At 63.5% G+C, this 21,779-nt stretch overlaps 4 protein-coding genes across 5 annotated transcripts in view; 2 read left to right on the top strand and 2 right to left on the bottom strand.

Annotated features, from left to right (window-relative positions):
* Positions 1-3,049, bottom strand: part of CHLRE_13g585400v5 (uncharacterized protein) — an 11,312-nt gene extending 8,263 nt beyond the window's left edge. Inside the window, exons 1-6 of one of the 2 annotated variants that reach the window (XM_001693556.2) lie at positions 2,571-3,049; positions 2,226-2,316; positions 1,711-1,768; positions 1,338-1,383; positions 1,038-1,063; positions 574-678 (exon numbers count right to left, since the gene is read on the bottom strand). In XM_001693556.2, the coding sequence (XP_001693608.2) occupies positions 574-678; positions 1,038-1,063; positions 1,338-1,383; positions 1,711-1,768; positions 2,226-2,316; positions 2,571-2,711 (467 nt within the window). In that variant the 5' untranslated portion in view covers positions 2,712-3,049. Of the gene's footprint in view, positions 1-573; positions 679-1,037; positions 1,064-1,317; positions 1,384-1,710; positions 1,769-2,225; positions 2,317-2,570 lie in introns of both variants that reach the window. The other variant, XM_043069656.1, reaches the window with a different exon arrangement.
* Positions 3,050-3,116: 67 nt separating this feature from the next.
* Positions 3,117-7,389, bottom strand: CHLRE_13g585350v5 (uncharacterized protein). Its single transcript, XM_043069655.1, has 6 exons — positions 6,930-7,389; positions 6,467-6,544; positions 5,804-5,885; positions 5,358-5,435; positions 4,919-5,097; positions 3,117-3,740 (listed from the first exon to the last, which is right to left on the bottom strand). Exons 1-6 carry the CDS (start codon positions 7,086-7,088, stop codon positions 3,636-3,638), a joined length of 681 nt encoding a protein of 226 aa, XP_042917630.1. The 5' UTR covers positions 7,089-7,389; the 3' UTR covers positions 3,117-3,635.
* A 410-nt stretch (positions 7,390-7,799) lies between these two features.
* Positions 7,800-14,876, top strand: CHLRE_13g585301v5 (uncharacterized protein). The gene is made up of 11 exons (XM_043069654.1): positions 7,800-8,226; positions 8,290-8,353; positions 8,469-8,593; positions 9,099-9,209; positions 9,960-10,064; positions 10,647-10,685; positions 11,098-11,284; positions 11,750-11,925; positions 12,498-12,719; positions 13,112-13,270; positions 13,493-14,876. The coding sequence occupies exons 1-11, from the start codon at positions 7,951-7,953 to the stop codon at positions 13,676-13,678; spliced, it is 1,650 nt and encodes a 549-aa protein (XP_042917629.1). The 5' UTR covers positions 7,800-7,950; the 3' UTR covers positions 13,679-14,876.
* Positions 14,877-15,270: 394 nt separating this feature from the next.
* On the top strand, positions 15,271-20,845 carry CHLRE_13g585250v5 (uncharacterized protein). Its single transcript, XM_043069653.1, has 10 exons — positions 15,271-15,517; positions 15,618-15,842; positions 16,110-16,169; positions 16,740-16,831; positions 17,083-17,166; positions 17,484-17,773; positions 18,045-18,129; positions 18,556-18,690; positions 19,311-19,407; positions 19,834-20,845. Exons 1-10 carry the CDS (start codon positions 15,464-15,466, stop codon positions 20,011-20,013), a joined length of 1,302 nt encoding a protein of 433 aa, XP_042917628.1. The 5' UTR covers positions 15,271-15,463; the 3' UTR covers positions 20,014-20,845.
* The last annotated feature ends 934 nt before the right edge of the window (positions 20,846-21,779 follow it).

Here is a 21,779-nt window from a genome sequence, read left to right as displayed (position 1 = left end):
GCTTGCGTCCATCAACATGTACCCGCCACCGTTGGCGCCATGGTGCAGGCATTCCGCGATCATACGGACGGCGGCATTGTGTTTGGCGATGCGGGCCCCAACAAGTTGGGGGTGCGCACAGTGGCCGGCAAGGTGGCCTGCGTTGCCCCGTTCGGGGGGGGATCCAGCGCGCTGGTGAATCGGGGCGCAGAGTGCACATGTGTCACTCGCACGTAGTTTGAACAGCGCAAGCCGGGCGGGGCAGATGAGGCCTCCCTGCCTGGCATTCTGGATGAAGCGTCGGAGGCTGTGCCCAGCGCCGGGGTGCGTCATGTAGGCGGTGCTGGCCCTAGTGTCCAGGTGTGGGGCGGACTCCGCCCACTTGGTCGTGTAACCGACCCCACTGTGAGTGGGAGCCTAGCTGGGTGGATGGCTGAACTCCCGCCGATCCGGCCCGCGCCAGCCAGCATATCATTTATCAGTCGCCAGACTCTTATATATGGCAGTCATCAGTAGTCATCAGTCATCAGTCGCCTGACTATTAGTCATCATCACAGTCATCATCATTAGCCATCAGTCATCAGTCGCACGCACCAGAACACCAGCGCTATGCCGACCACGGTGCACAGGATGACAATCCACAGGGTCCAGGTGTAGGGCGCGAGCACCGACAGCGCCCCGGTGGTGACCTTGCCGGCACTGTCACACGTGGTGGTGGTGGTGGCGGTGAGGGGGGGGGGCAGCGGTGGGGGGTGGCAGCGGTGGGGTGGCAGCAAGGTGTGGCGGCGGCGTGTGGTTGCATGCGTCGCTAGGGACCAGACATACAGGGCGGTGGGGGTGGCAGGGGATGTAACGAACCGAGTGGTGATTACATCACAAGTACGGAATGGGGGTTGGCAGGGGATGTTGGCGGCGGTGGCTTGTGTAGCCAGTGGTGTCGGCAGCACGCGCATCGCTGCGGGGCGCTTGCCAAGGCACCGCCGCTCTTGAGCAGCAGCATCGACCCGCCCCCTCCCGGCGGCCCCCTCCCCGCCGCCTCCGTGGCAGCAGCGACTCACATGATCACCACGCTAATCCCGCTGTCCTGCATTCGCGAGTACGGCAGGGCAGCCACACACAAGCAACAGGTGATGCTGAAACAACACCGTATACAACACACGTGGGGTTCTTGGACAAGTAATAAGGGAGCAGAAGTAACAGCAAGGCGACCCCCCTTCCTCCGAGGCTTGGAGTGGACAGCCCCACACGCCCCACACACAAAAGCGCACACACGCCCCACACGCGAAAGCGCACACACGCCCCACACGCCCCACACGCAAAAGCGCACGCCCGCCCCACGCCCCACGCCCCACACGCACCATGTATGTGAGGGTGCAGTCCACTGCTTGGTAGCGCGTCAAAGTCCTTGGGGTTGGGTACGTGTGGTTTGTGGTGGGAGGGGGATAGGCAATTCATTCCAAAACCCAAAGTCCCAAAGCAAGCCAGCGGATGGGATGAGATGGGATGGGTTCGTTGCCGCTCATGAACAGCCAACTCATGCAGAACACAAGAATGCGAAAGACACACGAGGCGTGGCCCCCAAATAAAGCTGGCAGCTGTGTGGCGGTCCGCGGGGCTTGGACACGAAATACCCGCTGCCCCCGCCTCCCGCCGGCCTGCTCCCCGCCCATTCGGGAGGCTGCCCGTACCGCCGCGTACCGCCGCCCCATACCGCCCCCCCGTGTGTCGTACCTTGTCAGCGGGAACAGCGCAATGTCCGCCCTCTGGTCCACCAGCTGCCCCATCATGCCTGTGTGTGTGTGTGTATGTGTGTGTGTGTGTGTGTGTGTGTGTGTGTGTGTGTGTGTGTGTGTGTGTGTGTGTGTGTGTGTGTGTGTGTGTGTGTGTGTGTGTGTGTGTGTGTGTGTGTGTGTGTGTGTGTGTGTGTGTGTGTGTGTGTGTGTGTGTGTGTGTGTGTGTCTGTGTGTGTGTGTGTGTGTGTGTGTGTGTGTGGTTTCGGGCGCGCAGCAGGGCACGCAATAGACCTGGTGAGGGCTAGCTTATTGTAGCATACATTGCTGCACATATACTGCTACCCACGCGCACATACACGTGCCCCGCTGGTGTGAACGGGCCCGCTGGGGCGACGGACCGTGACGGACCGACTGCAGCGCAACAGAGCCGCCAGAGGGCCTGCCATTGCGGACTCATCGTGACTCGTGCACAGCTAAAGTCTGCCCTAAAGGCTTTCCCCTCATAGCGCTCACCATTCCATTTGCCGTCTGGCTGCAGGTAGCCGCCCGTGTTGCTCGGCGCCTTAAAATAGTCCCACGTCGCGCCGGCCAGCTCGGGTGTGTTCTGCATGGAACACACGGGCACGGCACACGTGCGAGGCCCCCTATTCATGTGCGATTGGCTGGTATGTATTTGCATTCGCGTGTTCGCTGTTAGCAAGGGAAACGGAGCGCTGGGCCTTCCGAGCCGCACCGGGCACTGGGGCGGCCCCAGCGCGCTTTATGGCTTCGCCCAGGCAGCCCAGGAACGCGGGCTTCGGGACGCGCGCCATCGACGACGAAAGTCCCAACCTAGTGCTTGTCCTTCATAATCGTTACCTCTAGCATCTTGCGCAGCAGCTCCACCAACATTCCAGTCACGAAACCGGCCTTTGTGTCGTTTTCGTCCAGAAACACAAACGGGGGCCTGTGCGCCGCAACGACACGAAGCGGCCGCGATATATTGGTTGGATAGCTCATCGATCTGCTATTTGGGGGCGTAATCGCGAAAGGACGTCTTCATACGGACCACCCCAACGTTGGGCTTCTCTGATACGTCATTCTGCGTTCTGATATTGCATGTGGAGAAATAAGTGTTCCGCAAGCCCACAACACGGAAGCTGTGACATCCAGAAAGATGGATTCAGCAAAACTGCCGGCAACAGACGCAGCCACCGCGCTGCATGCTAAAGTGCACGCTCCCTACATCCACACGTGCGGTCAAGTCCTGGCGAAGACTTTCCGGCTTGACCAACTAACACCCGTCTGTGCCAGTGTGGGCAAGAGTGTGGGGGCTCTTTCGGCCGTGCTTTCACGTCGTCTTCATTTGGCCATGGAACCTCCTAGTTCCCTGCTCACCGTGCCTGCTCACCGATCTGCACGTTCAGCCTCCAGTCATTACAATTCATGCTTTACCGCGTGCTGTGCCCCAGGTCTTCCCTCGCGCACCCCTGGGTGCAGAACTCCCCGCTCAAAATCCCGCTCCACGTTGCTGCCGTTTCGTCTCCTCACTCCCCCTCCCCACCCTACCGCGCTGTACCTGCGTTCCAGCCTTGCCTATGTACACATTGGCCTGCCCAGTCCAGGCCCGCCATACTCCCGTCGGCAACTCACCGCACTCTCTCACGCACCTGCAAAATGCCAACATCCTTAAAGCCTTCAACACGTCCGGCCCGACAATACCGCCACTCGGTCTGCTGTGCGACAGTCGACGTCTCCTGCACGACACGCCTGGCGACCCTCGCCAGTGCAGCACAATGCACGAGCCCCATGCTTGCCCAAGCTAGCCCATGAATGCATCCAACAGGTCACAGGCTGCCGCAGGCCACCGCCGGAGCGGCGCAACCCTTCCAACCTGTTACCCCTTTCAGCCTTGCTAAATTACTTGTAGATGCTGACGCTGCATCACTTGTAGTAGGTGACGCTGGAGCACTGCGCGTGAACCTTCTTCGCGAGGTCGCCTTTCTCAAAGCAGTCGGTGGTGCTGAGGCCGCGTTCCGTCAGGATCTCCTGCGCATGGGTGAAACAAAAGAGGGGCCACAGAGAACTGTGAGCAAACTGGTGAGCTAACCAGCGGTAAGTTCCGTTTGGGGCCGTTTGCATACAAAGCCACAGTTCAGGGCTGCTGGACAGTGCAGCTGTACCGGGGATCATCACGTTAACTATATCCCCTTCGAGAGCACGCGGTGCGTATCGGTGGTGTGCGCGGTGCGTGTGTCCCATTGTGCTTTCCTGACAAACACAGAGAGATCCACACGCACACACACACACACACACACACACACACACACACACACACACACACACACACACACACACACACACACACACACACACTCAAGGTGACAACTGGGGCAACATCGACAAACGCGGAGCTCGGTAACCGGCGTCGGTATTTGTTGGTAACTGCGCGCGCGTGTATGGCGGAATTTTGTTCCGTTTGATTCTTTGTTTAACACACACACACACACACACACACACACACACACACACACACACACACACACACACACACACACACACACACACACACACACACAGGGTGCGGAGCATGGACGCATACAGGTGCATCGCGGGGTCAGGCCGAATGGTCGCCCGTGGGGTTCCAGGCTTATCGCGGGTAAGTATGACTACCTGGGTCACGACAGTCACGCAACGCTTGGTAAAATGGTAGGTATCGGTAAGTAACTCCGTCGCGCCGTTGGGCGGGCTTTCGTTTCGTTTTTTAACACACACACACACACACACACACACACACACACACACACACACACACACACACACACACACACACAAACACACACACACACACACACACACACACACACACACACACACACACACACACACACACACACACACACACACACGGGAGCTTGGACTTAGCGGCCAGGAGTAGCGACGCGGAGCTAGGAATTGTAGGAGTGCCTGGGCCTCACGGTACCGTGAGCACATGCATGGGTTTGCACCCTTGAGAGCGTGTGGACGCGAATCCCCCCTCGAGGTTAGAGTAGCGGGGGTTGCGCGATTTCCGGTTGGTAAGGCCGGCGGCTCACCGCAGCAGGTATGCGAGGTAACTTCAGGTAACATCCGTAAACCGTCGCTTTGCTGCATCGCATACACTGTCTTTGCGCAATGTTTTCCTTGTGCTCTTTAACACACACACACACACACGCACACGCACACACCTTGAGTGCCTTGATGCTCATGCCCATGAGCTCCTCCAGACTGGCCGTGATGAGCGGCAGCGCCGTCTTCTCGGCTGCAGCACCCGCCCCGCCAGAGCTGCTACTGCCGCCCGTCCGGTCGGAGGCGGCGGCGGCGGCGGTCCGCAGCGCCGTGTCAAACCCTGGGTCCATGGGGTGGCCTGTGGCGGCGGTGCCGGGTGTGGATCAGTGCCGAGGGTAGGGTGAATGCCTGAATGGCGACTGGCGAGCACATGACTGACCGTGACCAAGCAAAGGCACACGTTCTGCATCTTGTTGCCATATTTCATCTGTGCTGCGCAGAGAGGCGCATGTCTGCGTTGTGACGCTCCTGGTGCATGTGTGGCAATGCGATATCGCCTATGTTCATGGACTGCTTGCTTGACACCTGAAGAGACCCTGCAAACACAAGGACACGCACCCGAGAACGCGATGGCGTTGTTGGTGTCGATCACGAAGGCGTGCGGGATGCCACGGGCGCCAGCGGGCATCATAAGACCTGTGGTCAGCGAGCGGGCACAGACGCAACGTTGGTGAAGTACACGGCGGATGAGGAGCTCTTGACGGCCCGGCGACCGTGCCTGCCTTCCTCCCGACCACACCTGTCCGTGCAGGAATTCGGATGCCCCTCACCCTCCCTCACCCTGCTGCGCCCCGCTCAGCCTCTCACACGCACCGCTCCATCCCTCCCTACCACTCCATCCCTCCCCTTCCTCTCACCCTCCCTCCCTCCCCCCTCCCTCCCTCCCCTTCCTCTCACCCTCCCTCCCTCCCTCCCCCCCTGCACCCTCCCTCCCTCCCTCCCCTTCCTCCCTCCCTCTCTCCCTCCCTCCCTCACCCTCCTGCACCCCTTGCACCCTCCCTCACCCTCCTGCACCTCGCCGCTGCTGTCCACCGCCACGCCGTAGTCCATCTTGGCGCCCATGCCCTCCACAAACTTCTTTACGGCCTGTGACCAACATGCGTGTCAAACACATACACACATACATTCGGGGATAGGAAGGGACAGCAGGAGACAGCAGGAGGCAGCAGGTGGCAGCAGGCAGCAGGCCTTGACACAATATGTCCGCAGGAGGCGGCATGAGGCGGCAGGAGGCGGCACGGACCCGAGGATTATGACAAATGTACTGTAGCAGGATTGATGTTCTGAGGGAAGGCGGGCAGGTGGATTGCCAGAGTTTCCGCGCCTCAGAAGTCAGTGGGGGGCACCGGCCACCAGCATCGCCACCAGGGTGCCTCGGGCTCATGTCCGCCCGCCGTCACAGTACCGCCACTGCCCAGAGGGGCTGAGGGTGTGCCCACTGCCCGCAGCTACACACGCCAGTCCCTCCCCGAACCCAGGCGCCCTCGCCCCCGCCCCCGCCTGGCCCTGCCCCTGCCTGGCCCTGCCCCCGCCTGCCCCTGCCCCCGCCTGCCCCTGCCAGGCTCTGCACGCGCCGACACAGCCACATCGGACCCTCAGCCTGGCTGCCCGTGCCCTTGCCCCTGCATCTGCCCCGCTGCGGCCACCCCTCTCCCCGCCCCACCCACCGCCACGTTCTGCTCGCTGGTGACGCCCAACACGTACACGTGCTTGTCCCGGAACTTGTGCTGCAGCTCCGTCAGGTGCTGTGGCAGTGTGTGTGTGGGGGGGGGAGTGGCAGGGGCAGGCAGGGGTGTGGGTGAGGGGCGGGCAGGGTCGCATGGGGGGGGGGGCAGCGTGCAGGCTCACATGTCGCTGTGGGGAGGCAGGTGCGGACACTGGTACGCGCAGGGCGGATGGTCGGGTTGTATGTGGTGCGTATCGTGGGGTTGCCAGTTGGCAAGGTCCGACAGACGCTAACAAAACCGCCTTCCTCGCCCTTCCCGCCCCGCCCCCGCACCCTCCCCATCCCCCGCGCTGGCAACCCACGTGCCCTCGTCCCGCCTTCCATCTGCAGCTCCAACCCCCTCCCCCCCCCCACACACACACAAACACGCACAAGGCTTCACCAGTCCCTGACAGATCTCTTACCGGAATGCTATCGCGGCAGGGGGGACACCAAGTTGCCCAGCACTCCACAACGAGCACTCGCTTGGGCCCCGAGCTGTTGGCCACGCCGACAGGGACCGGGTCGCCTTTGACCCAGGTCAGCCCACGGATTGGAGGGCATTGCTGGCCCACGATAGACATCACAGGTTTGTATCACAGCGCACAGCTCGGTGGCTGACGAATTTCGGGTCCAAGCCGAAGCTTCGCAACTTGCACCGACGTAATGTAGGTAACGTATCGCTGGAAACAATGGCGATGTGCAGCAATTACGATAAGAACTAAAAGCGGTGTAAGAATGGAACACGGCCGACGTCGTCAATCTGCAATGTGACACGGTGGTGTCCGCTGTCTGGTGGAGGCGTCACCCGTCCTGTACCGGCGTCAGCAGCACGTTGGTGGAGATGTGAGAGAGGGCCAGTAGGGGCAGCTGCCTGGAATTCTCATGCTTCGATGCCGTGGACCTGGGCACGAACTGGGTTACCGCTGAGCGTGCTTCCGCGTGCTTGAGCCTTGAGGGATGCGGGAACGTGCGGAAACTCACATACAGCTGATGGGGTGGGCGGAGGGCAGGGAAGGCAGGCGAGGGAGGTGATGGGAGGGGCCAGGGCAGCGCGAGGCATGGCATGCATGAGGCTTGGCCGCTTGGGGAGTAGAGTGCGGGAGCTGACCCCGCGCCACGCACGCCGCACGCAGGCACGCCAAAGCACCCACGCACCTCCCTGTCGGCTGCTCGCCGCTTCCTGTTACCTGTCATGTAAGCACTACGTATGCGCTACGGATTGGGCTCATCCTTCGCCCGGGGTTGGCTCCCCACATATTCTCCGTGCCGGGTCCGGCATCCCCGCGCAGCGATCTCTGGCGCGCACGCGTGGTTCATGTTCCCAGCAACATCAGATGCTCACTGTAGTAATTAGATAATGCACAGTCACCTTCTACGCTGCTCGCTGGCATAGATAGGAAGCAGAACCAAATATCGATTGTGCTTCCACTTTAGCCTGCCGCAATGCGCACGCTCTTACCCAACGAGAGCGATGTGTCGCTGCTACCACCAATTGTTCCCGCGTTCCTGTTCCACCGGAGAGGGGGAGCGATAACGGTCCGTCCCCGCGCTGAGCTGGACCCCTCTTCCGCGGAGCAGCTCAACTCGAGGCGTGACAGCAATGGCAGCAGCAGCACTTCTGGCAATGTCAACAAGAGCGGCGGGGATGTGCCGATCCGCTTCACCCTCCCGACCGGCTTCCGGGGCTCAATCGGCATGGGCGTCGGCGGCGGTCTCTTCGTGAGTAAGGGCGCGCTGGGAGGCGCATGAGCACTTATCAACTCGAAATTATACCTCGCGCAGCTCGGCGGTGTCGGCGCGGCAAAGGCGGTCGCACTGTGGCCCTTTGGAGGGAGAAATGCGCGAGGTAAGAGCTGACCTGGCGTTGACGCGAAGTGGGTCGCGTGGATCGGCGCGAATGCATTTGCGTATGCGGGCGAGTAAGGCGTAACGCGTGGCATGCGGCGTCTGTGCGTGCACAGGGCCCACTCCGGAGAGCGAGAAACGGCGCATCCTGATTGGCATGTCCAACACCGGAGGCGGGCACAAGGCGAGCGCGGAAGCCATCAAAGCGGCTTTCCAGGAGACGTACGGGGACAAGTACGAGGTGCGTCTGTGGGAGATGTGTGGGCAAGAGAGGGCCATGGAGTCAGAGGGCGGGCGGGAGGGAGGGCGGGCGGGAGGGGACGGAGTGCGTGGAGGGTGCATGCGTTTGGGTGTGCGTGCGTTGCGGGGTTGGATTCGTGCCAACGCAGCCGACGCGGCCACCCACCGTCCCTCGCATGTTGGGTTTGGTAGCCTGCGGTGTTTGCACAGCCGCACGCAGCTGTATGCATGTGCGTGCGGGTGTCAGGGTGTCAGTTCATGGAGGGTCGTGGCGGGCGGGGGCGGGGGGAAACGCATGCGCTTGGAGCTGCCCACCACACGTTTGACGTGGCACCAGGGGAGTCGGGCCGCCTGCCCTTCACCCACCTCCCGCCACCCACCTGCTTTCACCCACCGCCATCACCCACCACCCCCTCCCATCCCCCGACCCCTGGTTTAGTTGCGCATTGGAACAAACTCCCCCTCCCTCCCTCCCCCTCCCTGCCCCGCCCTCCCCCCCGACCCAGATCACCATCGTGGACCTGTGGAAGGAGCACACGCCCGTGCCCTTCAACGCCATGCCCGACACCTACAGCTTCCTGGTACGCAACGCCATCCTGTGGCGCATCACCTACCAGGTGGGTGCTGGCGGGGCTGTGAGGGGAGGGGGAGAGAAAGGAGGAGAGGAGGGGGAGGAGGGAGAAGGGAGAAGGGGGAGGGGAGAGAAGGGGGAAGGGGAGAGGGAGAAGGGGAGCGTGAAGGGATGGAAGGGGAGAGGGGGAGAAGGGGTGGGAGGAGGGATGGAAGGGGAGAGGGGGAGAATGGGTGGGACGAGGGATGGAAGGGGGGAGAAAGCGCGGGTGGGCACGAGGAGGGGGAGGAACGGGAGGGCAGGAGCGGAAAGGCAATTCGCTGGGGGCAGGGGCCAAGGATGGGGGGAGGAGGGCAAGAGGAGGAGCACGGGACGCGTATGGAAGAAGGGGGAAAACGGATGCGTCACTCGCCAGGGCACATACCGAGGAGGAGCACCGGGAGGCCTGCCGGTTACGGGGATACCGTAAGGGTGGGCGGATGGCGTACGGGTGACCGGACACGTGGATGCTACTGTACTGAGGGCAGGCTCGGGCAGCCGGTAGAAGCCGGGCGGGGTCGGGGGAGGCCAGCCCACAGAGGGACAAGAGATAGGCGGGCCGGGCTAGCTGTCCATGAAAGACGGGGGTTTAGGGCTACAATACGAGTGAAGAGATGGGGCCAAAGGACGGCACGATGGGTGTGGAGTGGAAAGGGGCTCGTGGGATGGATGCGCTCCATTGCCATTTCGCTTCTTGCCCGCAACTCACCTGTCCTTCCCTCCTGCTGCCGGCCTCCCCACCCTACCCCCTACTCAGTTCACCAACCCCAAGCTGGTGCACGTGCCGTACCTGTCCGCCGTGTCGGCCTTTGTCAGCCGCCACGTCAGCCAGGCCCTGGACTCGTACAACCCCGACCTGGTGGTGAGAGGGCTGTAGCAGGGGGCGGCTGTAGCAGGGGGTGGCTGTAGCAGGGGCAGGGGAATGGGGAAAGAGGGGAGGGGGTGGCAGCAGCAGGGGAAGGAGGCAGTAGCAGGGCGCAGGAGGCAGGAGCGGGAGTGGTAGAAGTGGCACCTGGGGAGGGGGAGGGTGGGGGGCGAAGGGGCACGGGGGAGGGGGGAAAGAGCGACTGCGCAGGCGTGATGAAAGGGGCGAAGTGGAGCACGTTGGGGGATCCGGGGTGCATATGAGTGTATTGAAAGGAGGGGTGGGCGCGTGCTGTGCAAGGATTGCACAACAAGGCTTGGCGTACGCGACCATGGGATGCTAGGGGATGCTAGGGGATGACGGCTGGCGCACTGCCCCGCGCAGCAGCCCGCCCTTCCAGGCCTCCACCCTGCAGCAACCCTCTCTCGGCCCCTGGTCTTGGTACAAATGGAGTTCAACTCAACTACCCCCTCCCCGCCCCGCTGTACCTCTGGACGTCGGCACTTCACTTCATATTTGATACACACCATCCCATGGATGGCTACTCCCCGCCCCGCCTGCCTGCCTTCATGCCGCCAGGTGTCGGTACACCCGCTGATGCAGCACATCCCCATCAAGGTACACGGGTGTGCATGTGCGTGTGTGTGCGTGTGAGTTTGTGTGTGTGCGTGTGTGGGGGGGGGCGCTGGGACGCGGGCGGGGGCGGGACTGGGAGCTAGGGTGGGAACGGGATTAACCGTCCATGAATGCCAAGGGGGCGGGCGTGCGGAGGGGGGGGCACCGATGGGTGCACCGCATGTGGGCGGTCACACGACCACAAGTCATGCTTGAGTGCATCCGCCACGCACAAGTACACACACGTGCGGTACACACAAGATTGCTCACCCACTCGTCCCAAACCACAGCACAATCGCGTGTGTGCCAGCTGTGCCCACCAGCCGCACGCACACGCAACCACACACACACAAAAATCACTCACGCTCTCACACTCCCACGCAACGCACGCAACACACTTACACTATACACACAGGTGCTGCGTGACCGCATCAAGTCCGGCGCCTCCAAGCCCATCAACTTCGCCACTGTGGTGACCGACTTCACCACCTGCCACAACACCTGGTTCTGCCCCGGCGCCACGCGCTGCTTCGTGCCCACCGAGTACTGCCGCGACCTGGCCATCAGCAACGAGATGGACCCGCGCCAGATCATCATGCACGGTGAGAAGGGGAGATGGGAGGGGGAGGGGGAGGGAGGGCGGGAGGGAGGGATGGGGGGAGGGAGGAATGGGGGGAGGGGGGGGAGGGGTAGAGGGGAAAGGGGGGAGGGAGGAATTTGGGGAGGGGGGAGGGAGGGATGGGGGGAAGGGGAGAGGGATGGAGCAGTGGGGGAGGGAGGGGAAAGGGGAAGGGTAAATCCGGGAGATGAGGGAGGGGATGGGATGGGGGAGAGGGGAGGGAAGAAGGGGCCAGTCAAGAACGGCTGAGGGCCGGTCGAGAAGCAGCCGAGAGAGACCGAGAGCCCATTTGTCACTGGTCCTCAAACCGCCACCGCCACACCCACCGCCACACCCACGACCGCCACCACCACCGCCACGACCACCACCATCGCCACACCAACACCAACACCCACGCCCACCACCTCTAACCCCCTGCTCTCGCTCCCCCCCCCGCTCGCCTCGTCAGGCCTGCCCATCCGTCCCGCCTTCAGCCGCCGCCTGCCGCCCAAGCCGCGCCTGCGCCGGCAGCTGGGCATGGCTCCGGCGCTGCCGGCGGTGCTGCTGGTGGGCGGCGGCGAGGGCATGGGCGCTCTGGAGGAGACGGTGGCGCAGCTGGACAGCAGGCTGGGGGACAAATGCCAGGTGGGGGTGGGGTGAAGATACCAGCCCAAACTAAACCAAACCCAGTGCAATAGAGCGAGGGAGAGGAGGGTGGGGGGGGGGCTAGTGGGGTGGGGGGTGGGGTAGTTTAGTGCAATCCCAAAGCAGCCAAGGGGGGCGGGGTGGGGGTGGGCTGGGGCGGGGAGGGGAGGGGAGGGGGGGTTGGTAGGGGGCTGGGTGGGGGGTGGAGGGATGGTGGGGGTTAGTAGTAGGGACGATGGGGTGGAGGGATGGAGGTTTTGGTCGTTCTTGGACACACATGCGCTGAGGGGGGGGGGGGGGCGCGGGCATGGCCAGTGTCCGTGCCTGAGGGAGGGGAGGGGAGGGGCCCTGGTGTGTGTTTGTGCCGTGTGTTCCATTTCAAATTTCAAATACACACATTACAGTTGGTATCGAGTATGGTTTAGTCCTCGGGACAATGTAATGAACCAGAGGTCCAAAAGTGCATGCTCGCTACACACAGGCAGAGTGGAGAGGAGTAGGTCTGCCCATGAACACCAAACCAAACACCAAACCACACATCAACCCAAAGAACCCACCCACCACCCCAACAGGTGGTGGTCATCTGCGGCCGCAACCAGAAGCTGCAGGAGCGGCTCCGGGCTCGGCCGGCGGGCGCGGGGCACCCGCTGCTGCACGTGCGCGGCTTCGTTGACAACATCCACGAGTGGATGGGCGCCTGCGACGCCATCATCACCAAAGCGGGGCCCGGCACCATTGCAGAGGCGCTCATTGCGGGGCTGCCCATCCTGCTCAACGGCAACGTGCCGTGCCAGGTGGGGTGGCGGGTTCGGGGGTGGGGGTGGGAGGTTGTGGCGGTTGTGGGGTTGGGGTTGTGGGTTGTGGTGATGAGGTGGTGGGGAGGGGTTGTGGGGGTGGGATTGAGGTGGACCTGGTGCTGTGGAAATGGATGTAGGGCAGTAGGGGCGCGTTACCAGGGGCATGGGTGGTGCCGGGGCGGGGGCGGGGGCGTGGGCGTTTGACAGCTGGCACAACTTCCACAAACATGCACACACACTCTCGCCCCCGCCCCCCGCCTCCTCTGGCTGGTATCTTCACTCCCCCTTAGTATGGTTTTGTACCGGGCTACGACTTCACTTCTTGACTCATCATGAATGCAACCCCCACCCCTGCCTCCCCTGGCTGGTATCTTCACTCCCCCCCACAGGAGGAGGGCAACATCCCCTACGTGGTGGACAACCGGGTGGGCGCCTTCGAGACGCGGCCCGACCGCATCGCCGCCATCATGGACAGCTGGCTGCTCAAGGGCGGCCGGCACTGGTTCGAGGACATGGGCAAGCGCGCAAAGGCGCTGGGGCGGCCTGAGGTGAGGCGGGGCGGTGGGGTGCGGCCAGCTTGTTCCAATCTCAAAGAAACCCCCAGGGCGTGGAAAGGGTGCGGGGTTTTGTGGGGACTCGCACAAAGCACCGCACGGCACCCACACGCCACGCCGCACCGCGCCGCGCCGCGCCGCGCCGCGCCGCACGCTCCAACGTGCCCTCACACACTTGCCGTATTGTCGTACTGCCGTGTATGCCGTACAACACAGGCCGTGTACCGCATCGTGGACGACCTGGCGGCGCTGACCGAGGAGCCGTACTTTGACTTTGGTCCCGCCACGGCGGCGCTGCTGGGCGCGGAGGGCGCCAAGAAGCGCAAGAGCTGGCGGCCGCACAAGCACCCGCACGGCCACCCGCACGGCAACGGGCCCATGCTGGCGCCCGCGCCGGCATAGATGGGGCTGAGGAGTGTGGAGGAAAGTGGAGAAGGAGAAGGAAGAGGAGGAGCAGGAGGAGGAGGAGGAGTGGCGGCGGAGGAGGAGGAGGAGGAGGGGAGGAGGAGTGGTGGTGTTAGAGCATGGCGCGGAGGCACTGCGGGACGCGGTGACGTGCGGCGGGACAGCTCTGTCCTGCGGCAGCCGGCGCCGCGGCGGGGGTCGCAGTGGGTGGCGGGCAGGCTGCATCGGGCCACCCGCACCGGTGCGGATGGCGGTGCAGTGCAGCCGCCAAGACGGTGGTGAGGTGAGGCGCGGTGAGGCGAGATGAGGCGAGGTGAGGTGCGGCACGGTGCGGTGCGGTATGGGGTTTACGGGCACCCCCTGCCCGTGCGGTGCTGCACGCGCGGGGCAAGCCAAGCGCGTGGCGCGGTTGGCGGGCTGTCTGCTGCTGTGGAGGTGATCTGGTGATGCTGTTGGGAATGGACATGGTACTGGTGAATGGCGGTCGCGTCAGTGAGCCGAAACTGCGCAGCCGTTGGCGATGATGGTGATGAAACATGTGTGCGTGTGTGGGGGGGGGGGGGTACGATGATGCGGACGGGTGGTGAGCCCACCCAGGCAGACCGGTGGTGGGCATCGGAGATTTTGTGTGCGGGTGCGCCGATGCGGGTGCGGGTGCGGGCGGCTGGGTGGCTGGGTGACTGCGTGACTTGGTGAGGCCTGCAGACAACATGCCCAACGGCGGGTGCCCTTTTTTGCCCCGGGTGGTAACCCGCGCCCGGCAATATCAAAGGGTCTAGCGCGTGCCACTGCATATGTGTGCCGCCGTTCGCCTAATTGCCCTCATGTGTTTTTTTGGTGTCACTAGCGGGTGAGTTGTGTTTTGTGTGTGGTGGTGGTGGTGGTGGTGGTGGTGCGGGAGAACTGGTGTTGCTTGCAAGGGGTGTTGGCGACGCTGCGATAGTGGGACGGCGAGACACTTATGGTGGGTGATGCTGCGATGCGGCAATGCGGCTCTGTCGGCAGAGCGAACTACTACTAGCGATGTGTGTGAGCGGGATGGATAGGTGGTCGCCGCTTTGTGGGCCCTGGCAATAGGTAACAGGCTGCCTGTTCGCATAGAGAGGTTGTGAGGGCTGTTGCGCGTGGCGCAGTGAGTAGTCCCACGGTCCCACACTCGCAAAACTTCGGATGTGCCCTGTAAAGAGCACTTGGTTGATGACCCAGGATGACCGTAACGTTCTCAACGCAACGTGCCGGCAGGACGTCGGGACGTTGCCAACAGCTGGGGGAGACCGGGAGTTGGTTGGGATGATGTGGCAGGGTGGACGAGTCGGCAGGGGTGCGGCGCATGCGCTGGGCAGACAGGGCAGTAGCAACAGTGCAACACACGGTCACAAGCAGCTGTCAAATTACAGTACACTCACCCCGGGGCGAATGGACTGCGTAGGAGCTGCCGCATATGTGCACCGCGTCATCAGCGTTCAGGCAACAGGGCTGGGGCCTGGGGGACGTCAGGCAGCATTCGCGCAGGGTCGCGGCGTGCGGCGAGAAGGGCACCCCTGCTGCATCGTCAGCATGGTTCCATACTCCCCATAAGTCAGGCGTTTGGCGCGTGGCCTCCATAACTAACCGCGTTTGCGACATAGCTCCTGCAGCGCTTTTAGCTCTATGCTTTGCTAGACCAGGGATTCGTGGGTCCGGGGCCAAAACCCAAAAGCTACGCTGCGCTGGCCCTACTCACGTCTCAAGAATGCTATAGAAAGTTTACTAAAGTCCGGTTCTGTCAGCGCTTGCAACATAATGAGCTCGCCGGACGCTCCCGCGACGCTGCTAAGCCCAAACCGCTCTGTCAAGGTGATTATTCGCGAGACAAGAAAAATTGTCAGTATGAATAGCAGGTGCAGTAATGCCCGCGACTGAAACAATTCAATGGACCTCGCGCGCTGCGCTGCAGGATGCTGCAAACGCTGGGGCTGCAGAACCCTCTTCCTCTGGGCGAGAGCATATCAGCGCTGGGGCTCATGAGCTTGGGACCGCCAAGCCGGAGAAGATGGATGCCGCTTTGGGGCGTTTCAAGTCAGGCTCGCTCAACTTTCAGACGCTTATAAGCGAGCTGGTGGCTGCATCGGAGGCAGAGCGTCAGCAGCTGGAGGAAGCGCGGCGACAGCTGGACGAGGAGGTGGGAGTCGCGCGGTCGGCTAGGGGTGGCGAGGCGGGGGACGCTTCAGACGAAGGGACTGGGAGCGTGGAGCGCCTGCGTGGCTCCGAACCCTAGACCGGCAAGACGCGGGGGGAAACGGCAGAGTCCGGGGAAGCGACAGGTGCACGGTGCGCCTTCGTGGTGAGCTCGTAGCACTAGAGCCTCGAGGAGTTTTCGGGCGTACGCCCAAGCAAGTACGTCGTATGATTGCGCCTGTGCGTTTCCGCCGCCTGCTGCCTGCTGCAGCGGCACGCGTGGGAGCTGGAGCGGCAGCGGATGCACACCATACTCAATGACGCGGAGCAGGTGCGTGTGTTTGGGGTTTGGGGTGTGTGGGTGTGGCGTGTGTGTATGTAAACGTGCGTGTGGGGGGGGGGGCGGGGCGAGAGTTGGGTGGGTGGATACGCAGGTGGGGGTGGCAGCAGCGGGGAAGGGGAGGGGGCAGCGGGGGCTGCCGAGAGAGCGGAGGGGTGGTGGACAGCAGGCGACGGCACGTGCAGGCTCAGGCTGTGCACGGGGTACTACAGGCGGTGTGTGCATGGGCACCTAGTGGGCAGGAGCGTTGGCGCGGTGTGGCACGTAGCGCGGGCATGGCCTGTTGCCGTGTGTGTCGTGTGTGTGCCGCGTGTGTGCGATGGGTTTGGGCAGTCAGCGTTGGAGCCGTGTCACCTGATGGGCCGCACTTGGCCCTGCGCTCCTCTCAGTGCAACAACCTGCACCTGTTCACCATATAATCACAACCTGTTATATGTACACCCATATGCACGCACGCACGTGCGCCCCTGCACCTACACCCACCTATACACACATACACGCACATACACACACGCACACCGCCGTTTCGCTGTTGCACGCGCCCCTCCTCCCCCACCCCAGGTGACGCTCAACGTGGGCGGCCTGCGCTTCACCACCAGCCTGTCCACACTGCGCAACGCGCCCAGCCCCTGCCTCTTCAACGCCATGTTCAGGTGGGGTGGGGTGGGGTGGAGTGGTGGGACTGGGGAGGTGGGGTGTGGGGTGTGGTACATGGGGCCCGGGCCAGGGGAGTCGGAATTATCAGTACCGGTCATCATTCAGCAAGAGCGACTCCGCCCTCTGGCCACGCCGCGCGTGCCCCGCGCATGCCCCGCGAGGCGTCTCCCGCCGCTGCTGCTCCCCTGCTGCGCTGTGCTCTTACGGTGCTCACACGGCGGCTTACCTGCCCACGTGCGTCCCGCAGCGGGCGGCACAAGCTGAGCAAGGACGAGGCGGGCTGCTACTTCATCGACCGCGACGGCCGCCACTTCCATGACATACTCAACTAGTGAGCGCGAGGGGGCGCGAGGGGGCGCGAGTGAGAGCCAGAGCGCGCCAGGAAGCTGTTCTTAGCTAGCGAGCTAGCTGGTTAGCTAGCTGGCTAGATAGAGCTGAGGCGTGTGTGTGGTCAGGCGGGATTGTCGTACGCCCGCCCTCCGCCCCTGCACTCTCTTTTCGCAACGTCATGTAACGCCACATACGCGCGCAGCCTGTACAACAGCACCATCCACCCACACCACACACTGCCCTTCCCCCTGAGTTCTGAAACGAACTACCATGCCTTGCCAACCACCTTTCCCCTTGCCTTCCCAACCACACCCACAGCCTTCGCGACGGGCATTTCAACTTCCCCGGGCCCGGCCTGCCCGACGCCGCACACCATCACCACCACCACCACCTCTTGCAACCCGCCGCCGCCGCGGCCGCGGCCGCGGCGGTGCCCGGAAGCTATGGTGGGAGCGGCGCAGCCGGGGGGCTGGGGGCGGGCGGGTACGGCGGCGCGGGGGGGCATCTGCCGCTGTCGGGTTTTGGATCCAACGGCACGGGGCTGAGCGCCGCTGACGTCAAGTACCTGCTGGAGCTCCGGGCGGAGGCCAACTACTACGGCCTCACAGGTGGGGGCACGTGCGTGTATGGTATGTGCGTGCGTGCGTGCGTGCGTGCGTGTATGTGTGTATCGATGAGTGTGTATGTGCGAGTCAATGTGTGTGGGTGAGTGCGTGTGTGGGGATGGGTGGAGTAGTGGGCGTCGTGTGCACTATTCCATGAGGCCAAAGACTCAGAACAAGGACCAGGAGAGGGGATGGTCGGCCGTCCATTAAGACTGACACGTGCTGACCTGCCACCCCCCGCCTGCGCCTGCCCCCACCGGACCCGCCGCTGCAGGCCTAATGGCGGCCATCGACCGCTACCCGCACGGCCTGACGCGCGTGGCGCGGGCGGCAGCCCTGAACGTAGAGGACTCGTGGATGTGAGCCAGGCCCGGGGGGGGGGCGGAACTGGGGGGGAGGGGGCGGGGCGGGGCGGAACTGGGGGGGGGGGGGGGGCGGGGCGGGGCGGGGCGGGGCGGAGTCCGACACAGGGACACTTGCACACCCTCAATCTTCGTGCTTGGCTAGCATACGCACGCACACACGCTCCACACGCCTTTTTGCGTTGGGTTCGTTTTAGTTTGGTCTGATATCTATAACGCCCCCCAACATCGCTTCTTATTGTATCATGAACGTAACCCCACACACACACTTGTGGTTCACTGACTCCCTTCCCCTGGCTACGCCTTCACTTCTTAAATGATCATGAATGTAACCCCCCCCCATGGGCGGCTCCCGCCTCCCCCCTTTCCCCTCCGCTCCCCCACCCGTGCCCCCTGAACTAATCATGAATGTAACCCCCCTAGGTACGAGGACGGCCAGGATGAGGTGGTGTTCAGTGTGGACAAGCCTGTGGCGCTGCTGGGCGTGGGGCTGTGCGGCACGGAGGGGGGGCTCACCGCGGAGCTGGAGCTGTACGAGGTGGACGCGGAGGACTTCAGGCGCGTGGCGGGGGGGGAGGCGGGGGTTAAGGGGGCGGGGTTAGGGGCGGGCGGGGATGCGGGGTTATGGGGAGGGGGCGGGTGCAAACATGGTTGGAAAAGCGGGGTAGGATGCACTTAAGATTGCAGGCGAAGTCGGGGTGTGTGTGTGGGGGGGTTACATCTTTTATGCCGGGGGGGTTGTATGCATGTGCATGGCTATGTTTACGAGTGGCGACGGCGGCTGGGTGGTGGGTGGTGGGGGCAGGGAGCCAGGGGGCGGTGGCCTGGGCGGCGCTAAGGACGCGGGCCGTTGCGCTCGGTGGCGGTCGGGCGCTGTGGTCTTCCCGCCTGCATGCGTCCTTCCCGCGCCCGCTCCCTGTATGGACGCCCACCCCCTCTCCTGATGCCCCCACCTGCCCCCGGGGAACTTCTTCGTTGGGCCCCGGCACACGACCCCCCACCTGCCCCCACCGACCCCCATCGACCCGCACCCTGCCCCATGGCCTCGACCTCGCAACCCCCTCACCCCGCTGGACTTCACGGACATTGGTAGCAACGCGCCTGCTATGCTCCTGTGCCTGGCAACGCCTTCACTGAGACAATCATGAACGTAACCCCGCCTGCCGCTGCCCCTGCAGTCGCGAGCTGGCCACCCTGTCCAGCTGCGCGCAGTCGTTCACCAAGGCCGACGGCGCCGTGCTCCGACTCATGCTCACAGACCCCGTGCCGCTGCAGGTGAGGGAGAGGGGGAGGGAGAGACGGAGGGAGAGGGAGAGGGAGGCGGAGGGGGAGAGGGAGATGGGGAGAAGGAGAGGGAGGAGGCAGCACAGCATGGGCTGGTGCCGCCTGTCTGGGTGGGTGTTCCCACAGCACTCAGCAGCTCCGGCGGCCCGTCACGCACTCCCACACTCGTGCGTCGCACACTCGCGCACTCGTACACTCCCGACCCGCAGATTCTGCACGCACAGTGCCGGCCCCTTTCCCCTTGTGCTATTCAAACACACACACACACACACACACACACACACACACACACACACACACACACACACACACACACACACACACACACACACACACACACACACGCATACACTGTCTTTGCGCATTGTTTTCCTTGTGCTCTTTAACACACACGCACACACACGCGCCATCCTGCAGCCGGGCAAGTTCTACATGCTGTCGGCGCTGATCAAGGGCGCCGAGTCCTTCTGCTGCGAGGAGTGCCTGGACACAGTCATCACAGCCGGCGTCACCGTGCACTTCCACCCCTGGGAGAGCCCCAACGGCACCTCGGAGCACCGGGGCCAATTCCCCGAGCTCTACATACGGCTGCTGTAGGGGGTTAACGTTGAAGCAATCCCGTAAGGAAACAGTCGCGCTGCAAGGAGAACTGCAGCTGCATGTTCGATTCGTTGTACATCACCATAGGTAGGGGGGTGGAAGGGAAGGGAGGAGGCGGTTGAGAGGGAGGGGAGCAGCGGGGTTTCTAGGACCACAGGACGCCAGGCGCGGCCCAGCGCTGCTGCCGTGTACACGCGCGGGCATGTCAGGGCACAATGAGCCGGCGGAGCCGACGGCGGCTTGAAGGGGACACACACAGAGGCTGCAGGAGCAGGCTTCTTGGTGTGGGGGTGAGAGGAGCAGGCTTCAGATGCGACCGCAAGATGCAGGATGAGGCGGCGGGCGCCCGGCGCCTTTGGATGCAGCCGGCTGTTGCAGTGGGGAGGTACCTAATGTGGTTGGCGTGGGATGTGGAAATGGGCTGTAGGTGTGTGATGGGACAGGGTTTAGGCTGTGTGCTGTAGGTGGGAGGTCCGGGTGGTGGCGAGGCAGGTAGGTGTTGTAGACGGGCACTGCCTCAGCCTCGGCCTCAGCCTGGAGCGGGGAATGCACGGTGGTGGGGGGGCGGCTGCCGAGGGCTGCGCGTGTTGGTACTGGGCGTTGGAGGGGCTTGCTGCTGCGGGCTGCTGCCTCTGGTGTGCCGCTGAGTTGGGCTCGGCTTGGTGACGAGGGTTTGCGCACACGGCCATAAATGGGTGGTGCGGCACGTGTGTGGGTGCGGGTGATGATACGTGCTAAACACATGATGAGACAAGTGTTCCCCGGTCACGGGAAAAGGGGCTGAGCCCCTCCACAGTCTGAGGGCGAACAACCTCATCGCCCGGACATAGCCGGGGTCGGTTTCCACAGGCACATAGCCAAACCAGGTGCCTATCTAGCAGTCGCGATGCCACAGCAGAGCCAACCGCAGCCAGACGCAGCACAGTTGTCAACAGCCGCACTACTTGTCATGCCGCTACGCATGCCCTGCCAGCCCCACCGCGGACCGCTACCTAGACACCGCCAGCCGGCTCCTCAGCCTGCGCGCTTGCGCCGCTTCTTGGGCGGCGCAGCGCTCTCCTCCTCCACATGGCCTTTCCCGCCCCCTCCGCTACCAAGATGCGCGCACGCGCCCCCGCTGCTGCCGCCGCCGCCGCCGCCGCCGCCACCGCTGCCGCCGCCGCCGCCGCCAGTCTGCAGCGATGCAGGTCGCTTGTGCCCCAGCAGCATCTCCACCAGCGCGTGCCGGATGTTGGTTGCGGAGTTGACGTCACGTCCCTGCACCGTCGGGAGGGTAGAGTGCGTGAGTCCCACTGAGCCCACGACTGAGTCGTCACCCAGCCGTCACCCAGCCATCACCCACTGAGCCCCACTGAGCCCACCACTGAGCCTCACTGAGCCCTCACCCACTGAGCCCGATAACACATGAGGAGAAAAAATAGTATGAGGGCGGTTCTAGGACAGCTCTGACTAACCCCCAACTAACTCGTGTACGGCACCCGAACCCGCCTCAGCCGTACAGGAGTTGACGTGGCAGTCGGCAGCTGCGCGAGTGTGAGCAGCAGGTAGTTGTACGGCGGCCCGGCTCGGAAGCTACCTGGCTGGGGTGACGCACGCAGGCCGTTGGCACTTGACGGCGAGTGGGAGCGGGTAGTTGAGCGCGCAAGCAGCGTGTGGGAGGCTGCGTCCGAGTGCGGTGGAGCTGTGGCGGTTGGCGTGGCGCGCGAGTGGGAGTGCGCAGTCGTGCGCGCGCCGTGTCAGAAGCTGCGCGTGAGCTGCGTGTA

Source organism: Chlamydomonas reinhardtii, chromosome 13, assembly GCF_000002595.2.
Source record: "Chlamydomonas reinhardtii strain CC-503 cw92 mt+ chromosome 13, whole genome shotgun sequence".
In the NCBI taxonomy this organism is placed as follows: domain Eukaryota; kingdom Viridiplantae; phylum Chlorophyta; class Chlorophyceae; order Chlamydomonadales; family Chlamydomonadaceae; genus Chlamydomonas; species Chlamydomonas reinhardtii.
The sequence above is the reverse complement of the archived record's forward strand: the minus strand, read 5'-3'. Positions and strand labels throughout refer to the sequence as shown.